This window comes from Tachypleus tridentatus, chromosome 13 (assembly GCF_004210375.1).
Source record: "Tachypleus tridentatus isolate NWPU-2018 chromosome 13, ASM421037v1, whole genome shotgun sequence".
Classification (NCBI taxonomy): Eukaryota; Metazoa; Arthropoda; class Merostomata; order Xiphosura; family Limulidae; genus Tachypleus; species Tachypleus tridentatus.
The window spans coordinates 22,487,952-22,497,484 of record NC_134837.1 but is presented as its reverse complement, the minus strand read 5'-3'; the positions used below and the strand labels follow the sequence as shown (position 1 = coordinate 22,497,484).

The 9,533-nt window shown below is 30.2% G+C and overlaps 1 protein-coding gene across 1 annotated transcript in view; it reads left to right on the top strand.

Moving 5' to 3' along the window:
* The first annotated feature begins 3,353 nt into the window (after window positions 1-3,353).
* The window catches only part of Hsc70-5 (Heat shock protein 70 cognate 5), a 37,012-nt gene continuing 30,832 nt past the window's right edge, over window positions 3,354-9,533 (top strand). Inside the window, exons 1-2 of the mRNA XM_076480398.1 lie at window positions 3,354-3,548; window positions 6,162-6,214. Coding sequence (XP_076336513.1) covers window positions 3,450-3,548; window positions 6,162-6,214 — 152 coding nt within the window. The 5' untranslated portion in view covers window positions 3,354-3,449. The remainder of the gene's footprint in view (window positions 3,549-6,161; window positions 6,215-9,533) is intronic.

Sequence of the window (9,533 nt, the reverse complement as noted above, 5' to 3'; positions counted from 1 at the left end):
AGTATACATTGAGAAATCATATGTTAAAACATTGCTTCTCTAGATTTTGAAAATTCTCAAAACATAAAAGAGAATGACGCATTAGAAAACTCAAATTTTCATAATGAACAGTTAATAATATTAACGCCTATCAATCTAAACACTATAATTAATACATTATTACTGAAATATGTAGAAGTTGAGCTTCAATAACAATTATGGTTAACAAAATAAAATTTGTCATTGCTTAAACTTTACAGTCACCAAATATGTTTTGTTGCTGTTTTTTTCTGTGAGTTATTGTGCAAAGAGGGGACGACCATTGGTCTTCTATTATCAGTTGACAACTTTTTCAGTGGGGTATTTCTCTTTAGGTTTGAGATCATGGGATCTTGCTGATGATAATACTAATACATTGGAATTTGTCTTTACAAGAAACACTGGTTCATCGCCATGTCGACTTGCTTCCGTCAAAGTCTTCTCTGAAGCTAAGCATTTTCCATTAAGTTCCTCTCACTAGCATACTTCCAAAGAAAATCATAATAGATGACCTTTGGTGTAGACCACACAGCTTCTGGGATTCTACCCTGTTCACTTTACATTTGTTATATTTATTATCTCACAGTTCCGCCTTTGTTGTCTTTGGAAGTTCAACTCTTGTGCTTTAATTTTCGTGTTGTGCATAGTATTTTTCGGGCCATTGATTGTGAAAATATATGAAGGAATTATAATTTTACATCCGTGTTTACAAGAAATCTATTAGTAATAACTATTCTGTAACTATATTAACACAAATCATGTTTAAGAAAAGCCCAGAAACAAAGCAAGCAGCCTCCTTGTTCATAGTAGTTAAGCCACTGCCATCTAAGAGGCCCTGTAAATTGATCTAGTAACAGCCAAGAGTAGAGCTCTAACCACTCCACTTCTGGATATAATCAGGTGATTCCCATCTTCAAGCAACACTGTCAATAAATGACCACATAGTCATATAAAACAGAAAAGAAGACTTGCTGCAATGATAGATATAATAACTATCGATGGAACTTGAGAAGTAGGCTCACTGAGCTGCTAAAAGCCACTAAAAATTTCAGTGTGACCACTGTAGCTAATCAGAGAACAACTGTTGTTTCGGAGAATCTGTTCATGGAATTGAAGTGAGAAGAGGTAAACCTCTTGCTGGCCATTGAGTAAGTGTACTTTTTATATATGTATATATTTAATATGTATTATTTTACTTTCTTTATTTCCTTTTACTGACCCAGCATGGCTGGACGGTTAAGATAGTTGGCTCGTTAACTGAGGGTCGCGGGTTCGAATCCCCGTCACACCAAACATACTCGCCCTTTCAGCTGTGTAGACATTATGATGTAACGGTCAATTCCACTATTCTTTGGTAAAAGAGTAGCCTAAGAGTTGGTGGTGGGAGGTGATGACTAGCTGCTTTCCCTCTAGTCTTACACTGATAAATTAGGGACGGCTAGCGCAGACAGCCTTTGTGTAGCTTTGCGCTAAATTCAAAAACAAACAAACAATATTTCCTTTTATATTTCACTTAATTCATTCACACTTAATGTAATAAGGTATTAATTTTGTATTTTTCTAGATGTATCTCCTTAAGTATATGTGCACTTTATTTAAAATAGAAGCTATTTTCATTTTAGTAAGTTCAACCATCTATAATCAAATAAACAAGTACACATACTGCAAACCAGATCATCAAGAGAAATAAGCCACTGATCATACTTTACTGTAACAGCCTCACATTACTTTTCGTTACAGAGATTGATGGTTGAATGGGTGGGACGAGATAGAAAGCCTTTATTAACTGAATTTAATTTTGTTAAAGCAATTTTACATGTGTTGCGTCTCCAACGCATATAGTATCCTCAAATAAATTGATTTCTACACAAAGATCACATAGGTCCGTTAAATAACAGGGGAAAAAAATAGGAAGTTGCTAGAGTAATCTGAATTTGAAAACCAAACTTAGTTTTAAGGTATATGAGAAAAAAGAAAATGGACACATATGATACTAAATAAGAAAATCTTTATCACAAATAAACTCAGAACAAAAATAGTGTGCTTACTTGAGTACACTAAGGGACGACTGTGTCTAAATATTTAGTGAATTGATACGTGGCTTCCTTTCTCACGAAACAGATTTTTCTCAAACTGTTCACAATGGTAGTCAGGTACAACCCTGAAAAGGTATATGTTCCAATCTCTCATATAATTTTTCTGTGATGACATTATCGCAGAGAGAGAGACATATACAGAGAGACATTATTCACTCAGTCAGCAGAAGACATTGTAGAAACGGCTCTTTCCACACGGGTGTGAAAAGCTGCTACAAAATTCTCTTGGATATAAAATATATTATCTATTACAGAGAATAAAGATACAAAAGTACCTAGAATAAAACAATGTCAATGGATTTCCGAATCAATGTTTATGTAAAACTGCATAGAAACAAACCAGCAGTTGTTCTCGTTATTTACAGTTTTCACGTAACACGTGGTCAAGAAAATCATTAATTTTACCTAACTTTGTTCCCGGTTACTTTATTAAGGCTACACTTGTTCTGCTCATGGGTGAAATAGCTGTATTGCTGCACACTGGGCAAGAATGTAAACAATAGTATCCTTCATTGGTATATCAGATGGTATCTTAAAGTCACTGTTTCCCCCAGTGAACCAAACCGATTGAATACAAAAATTCGCTCTACGGTAATGTAGTTGTTTTTTAGTTCAAATATTATGAACTAACTTTTTTTTTTCCTGAGATATTAACGCTGATGATGGAATTAAAGAAAATTCTTAAGACGTCTTATTAAAGATTTTTTTTGGTATCACTTTGGTATTATGAACTAACTTTTTTGAGATATTTATGCTAGTGATGGTTTGTTTGTTAGTTTTTTAATTTCGCGCAAAGCTACACGAGGGCTATGTGCGCTAGCCATCCCTAATTTAGCGCTGTAAGACAAGAAGGAAGGCAGCTAGTCATCACCATCCACCACTAACTCTTGGGCTATTCTTTTACCAGCAATTAGTGGTATTGACCGTAACATCATAACGTCTACACGGCTGAAAGGGCGAGCATGTTTGGTGTAACTGGGATTCGAATCTGCGACCCTCAGATTACGACTCGAGCACCATAGCCACCAATCCATGCCGGGTCACGCTGATGATGGAATTTAAGGAAATTCTAAAACATCTGTATTAAAATTTTTTTGTAATATCGTGTTTTTAATAGTTTTATATATTGTGTATTAATTAAGTACGCTAGGTGTGTAACCTAGGGAAACAAATTATTTTAAAGTTTCTGTTTGCTAAGGTTTAACATTATTTTATTATTTAAATTATTAAGAGCGCTGCTATCGCTACTTTGTATAGCAAACCACGAGGGTAACTGTTTCGTCATTCTTTACATCAGAAGCGAAGGTGAATGAGAAAACTTGTAATTTCATCAGAATGTTCGCCGTATCAAGAGTTAATGTTAATAAATCATTGCAGTTTTCTAATCTCTCTATTACTTTTTTAAAAAGAAAGTTTACCAGTTTTTCCAGAAACGTAAGTAGTTAAATTATTAGCTGTGCGTAATGTTGCAGTGCAGTGATAATACTAGTAGTACTAGTAATGCGTATAAGTACGTACTTCTTGCTTATCGCACTGATAGTATTACTTTGTCAAAACGTATCTTCCCCTATACAGAGTTAGGCTTAGCAAGATGATTACATAAGCCGGCCTTGTAAATGTGTTGGCTTTACAAATTGAAGATGTATATTGTTACTAATAGTAGTATAGCAATGAACTGTGAAGGACACAATGTACAAGTTATACACAGAATTGTAACTTCGAAGAACAAGAATGAATTTTAAAAATCTTAGTCTTACTAACAGTATGTGTATATATATATATATATATATATATATATTGAGTGCATTGTATCATAGATGAGTGTCACTGATTGGTGTAATTATTTATACCATTGGCTAAATGTATGTGTCTATATGTATATATCATTAAATTTCCTAAGGTAGTAGTAATTACACTGGTCAAATACAATAAGTATGGAACATAAAACCTTGCATGTGACACTTTTTCTATCAGTGCTTGATACTTTAAATGAGCAGCCCCAACTTCATTATAATATTGAGTTGAGGTCCAAAAATAGGAATTTTAGTGTTGACTTAGGTTAAGTAAAGTAGTCATACAAACATCTTAGTTTTCTTTTTGCTCGTTAAAAGAGTACTTTCGTTTTAATTATTGTAGAGTTTAACAGCTTTCTTGATAGTACATAAGTGATAATTTCTTAACTACATGCTGAGATAAAAACAAATGAAATTTTAATGCCTAATTTCCATAAAAACCTATGTTGATGCCATGAGAAAACATTTTAATCATTAACGAAGAGAGCTAAAAGTAGGGAACATCCCAGAGAATTATAGTTCATAACTGGGAAGTACATGAATATTAATTTGCAGTTGTGAATGTATAAATCTACTATAAACAATATGTTAAGTTATTGCACTCTAAACAACAGTTTTTTATTGAGTTATTTTACTTGATTTTTTTCTTTCAAATTTTTTTATTAAAAAAATATCAGTCCCTTATATTTTTGCCAGAAAAAATGGCAACAAAAGTACAAGGCCAGAATCTTAAATTGGTAGGGTTACATTGGAAATCTTGCTTTCTATGTGGTCAATTCTATATTGGGTGTTCAAAGAGTAGAATCACAAAGAAATTTTAATTTGGCCCAGGATGGAAAAAAAAAAAATGATGTGGTTTATCTAGAAGCACTGAGAATGTTAACTCTCACAAACCGTTAAGAGGAATTAAAGTAATTTTAACACCATTAGCAGTGTTCACTGTAAGTGATGCATGTTGACTCTACACTTAGTACAAAATGTTATTTAAAAATGTATATCTGTGATCATTAACTTTTTGTTTATTACCAATTATTGGCCTTGACCTGTACTATCAAGATAAAATTGTTTTTATCTAAAACAAAATTAATATTGCATAGCATTTAATCACTATAAACCTCAGCATTTTAAATTTAATGTTCTCATAAACTAGGCATTTTGTTTTCATTCATAAATTTCTTTTCTGCTTAACCATTAGAAAAGACACGAGTGGAAGCTAAACTCAGGAGGAAATGTGCATCTTCAACTTGCTTGATTAGACTAACGCAAATACTCAAAGCTTCATTAAAAATCATTCTCTTTCAAAGTGACTTGGATGTACTTTTTTTTTCTTTTTTAGCAGTAAAACTTGTTTTAGTGGAAATGTTAAGCTTATGATTTCTAGTACTCTTTTATTGTTAATTTTCTAACTACAATTATTTGCATCTAACCTAAGATATTTCATGTGTTGAGTGAGTAAATCTTCCAAAATGCTGGAACTTTCACAGGACAAAACTTCTTTGTTAAATTACCATGTGCCTGCCTCACATATGGAAGCATATTATGCATTATTTTAATATAACAATAAATTGACAAATAATGATTTATCAGTATTATGAATTTGCTTTACTTTGAGGGAATATAATACATTTCATCAAATTTAATCAAGTTTCAAAATAAGAGATTTAGAAAGTATGGTGGATGAGTACAAAAATCTTCATCAAGTAATGCATATTAGTGTTTTATTCTTTAATGTAACTTTAATTTTGTATAATAATAAAACAAAAGAAATTTAAGAATTTATTTGTAAGTAGTAATGACATACATGTAATGTGTGGTTAACCACAATAACTATTTTTACACAATACTGGTGCATAAGACTAAGAAACATGACTTTTTATTTTGTAGGCCAGTTTTGGTTATTTTGTGTGGTATTGTGAGCTGCACGATTTAGAACTTCTGTGACAGAGTTATTGGTTATACACATTTCATGGATAAATAGACAAAGTTAATAACAATAGATGTTTACTGTTAAGAGATTTAAGCTATTTAGAATAAACATTTGTGGTTTTCTGTTATTTGTAGTGATTCTAGAATGAATCACTTTTTGGTTGTAGAGGTTAGTTTTCTTAGTACAATATAAAATCAGTGAAAGCTCTATAACAAGTATTTAATTTAATAAGGATCAATTTACATGTTTATCAACTGTTTGAAACACTTTAAAAAGTCAAGTTTTATAAGATAATGTATTGAGCTTCTGATGTATTTTAATTTTCAGACTAGTGCAGCAGTTCATTATCAAAATGGAAAAGATATACAGAGAAGACAGAAGTAAGCATTTTTTCCATATGATTTCAGAAAGGTTTAGTTAATATACTCTGCTTGATAAGTCATTCAGCAGCTTTTCAAAAAAGATAAGGCTGAATAATAACATTTTTTAAAATATTGTATACAACCAACTTTTAAATATGCACCATGTGACACACTGATGGATCATGGACAGTTTTGTTTCAAAACCAGATTCTGTTGTAACTTGTGAGTTTGGGACACTAAGTACTCCTTGTCACCTATACATTGTTTAATTGTATTGATTCTTAATTTAGTATGTGGCAGCCAACATCTTAAAACATTTAAAAGTTCTGATTTTAACCACAGCTGAAAAATCTTTCCTTATGTATGTGTGTGTGCAGACTACCTGTGTTTTGGATCATTTAAGTAGATCATGTTTGTTTCATACAACACAACATAAAAATATGAAAATACAAAAGTTGTTTGAAATTTATATAGTATTCCTTTGTTATAATGTAATTGCTTATGTCATAATCAGATATACTGTCTTCCTTTCTCCCACTGCTTTCTATACTGAACTTGCCCAGCAGGGAATCTTTTGCTGTGCATCTTTCTTTGAAATGATTTGCTTGGTTTTGTGATTTACTACAACAGTGAATAATAAAATAATCATGCAAATCTCTCTTGTTTGAGATAAACCCATTTTATTACTTAGTTTTAACAAACTACAAGTAGCTCTTTTACAAAGCCTTTCAGTTAATATAAATTGAACAGGTTCTTTCATGATTATATACAAAAGGTTTATTGGTAACTCTTCATTACCTTACTTTCTGAATAAACATAAATATAATTATTTCATTTTCAGTCTTGCTATGCTTGTCAAATGTTTATTAAACAAGAACTTTGTTTTTATGAATTATGTACTGAACTAGAAAGTTAAATGAAATAATTAATCATTGAACTTTATTTATATTAGTATAAACAGGATTTCTGTGGATCCTGAAAAGTTACGGAATTTTAATATTTTTCCGGCAGATGAAGTCCTGAATTTTAAAAGAATGGATTTGTTGCCTAAATTATTTGTACTGTTCAATAAAATTTTTATCTTAATTATTTTCAAGCTCTTAGTTCTTGTTTTATGTTAATTACATGCTGTTTATGTGGCAGGCATATGCAGCTAAACAACAGAAGTTGACCAGTTAAAAATTGTGTTCACTTTTTATCTTATGTACTTTCAATAGGAGTCAGCTGTGAACTAATACAATACATATAAAGTAATCCATTAATCAAAATTACAGTTCAATTTGTTAACCATCTAGAAATTAGTGAGTCTTTCTTATATCACAACCTATTTACAGAGCTTCGTTCAAAATGTAGTTGGACTACTTTATTATCAGTGAATATTAATAAACTTGGAATCAAAATGTAGTTTATATTAAAAAACAGTTGAATAAACTCACTCTTTACTTTTATTAATATCACCAAACATTTCTATGCTTTGATTTATCCATTTTAAGATTTCTTTCCACTCTTAGAATTTCTAATTGTCTGAGGTCTTATATGTGTACATTAGATATATACCCTGTTCTTGCTTTCAGTTATATCCCACAAATTGAAACTTATGCCACACGCTTTATAGTAGACGATGATTAAAAAATTGCAATAATACTTTGGTATTTACTATTGGATTGTTTATAACTTGTAGGAAAAGTAAATATAAATAAAAATTAAGTACTAACACTCTACACAAAGAAAAAAAGGGTTAAATTTCATCAGTTTTTAATACAAAAATGTACAAGCCCAACATGTAAGTTCGAAATTGCTTGTTTTGTATATTTTTATAAAAGTGTAAAAAGTAGAAAGATTAATTAGATAAGAAAAATATTTGATAGTATGAGCAATATCTTGTAAGCATGGCATATTATTATTTGGTTGAGCAAATAACCAATTTGCTGGTAACTTGTGTCTATGCAGTTTTTCTTTTGTAATAATTTGCTTTGGCTCTAGAATTTAAATATTAGTAATTTAATAATTATAAATAACTGGGATATTTAAATTGTTCCAGTTTTGTCTGTATGAATAGTGTATAATCTGTAATAATCTGCAAAGATTTAAAAACAACAAATGGACATAATTTAGATTTAATATTTTTTGTGGTGATAAGATAGACTACACAGTGTTAGGGTAGAGAATATAACAGACAAAATATAATTTATAATTTTACTGAAAAATTTATTTAGGAAGTGGTAAAAGTTATATAAATGAAATGTGGAAAGTGTAAAATTAAACAAATAGTTCGAGTCAGACTGATATAACTTTATAAACAGGTGTTCAGTAAAAAACGTAAATAAAAATTTTGATTCTTTGTTTACAAAATACTTTTAATGTTTACTAAAAGCTTAACAAATTTAAGATATACATACTAAACATTATAGTATGTATACCTTCATAGTTATATGGTTAGTACTTGAAGGTTGCAAGGTCAGCTAAAATTATTAATGACCTCAGTGATTGATCAATTAGAAAATTACACTAATTGTCTACCTCTAATTTCACTTGCATATAAACATAATGAGACTTAAGTTTTTAAATAACACTAGAAACAAGTAACTTTTCTGAAATACAAGTTCTTAAATTATGGAATATTTATAAATGTAACTGAAAATTAAATACAACATTCTATAGTAAATTGAACCAGTTTTGTCATATATTTTTTCAATTTGTTCTGCCTATCAAATGACATGTCTCTTTTGAATCCAGTTCAAATTTTATTGTCACAGGAAATGTATTAAACAGCTCAGGTGCATTTTTAATGGCTCATATTACATAGTTAAAAGGTTAGCAAAATTGTTAGTTACAGGACATTGGTTTTCACGTTATTGTGTTCTTGTATGCATTTTTTAATTAAACCAAAAATTTAGTGCAATATTACCACTTGGGTTAAGTTTCATTGACAGCCAACAGCAAAAAACAAAAACAAAACAAAAATAGGTAATTACTAGATTTTATTTTTCACATGTATTCTTTGTTTATTATTACAAAAGTAACTCGTGTAAAAATTAAACTTGTTAGGTAAAATAGATAAATAACATTTTTGCTTGCAACTAACCCATGGATTACATAATTTGATAGAGTAACATGTGCTACTTCTTTGCCAAGTGAGTTACAACTTGTGGCAGTATTATTAGTTGGACACAACTCAGGACAACAAAACATTTTAGTAGAAATAGATGCATACAGATATGAACTTTAAGCTATTTATAATGAACAAGTGGTTTCATGCTACAATTTGAAATTATTGTAAAGAAATTGATAATTTAGAGTTATTTCATAATATTTGTTTTGGTTAATTTGTTTGAGC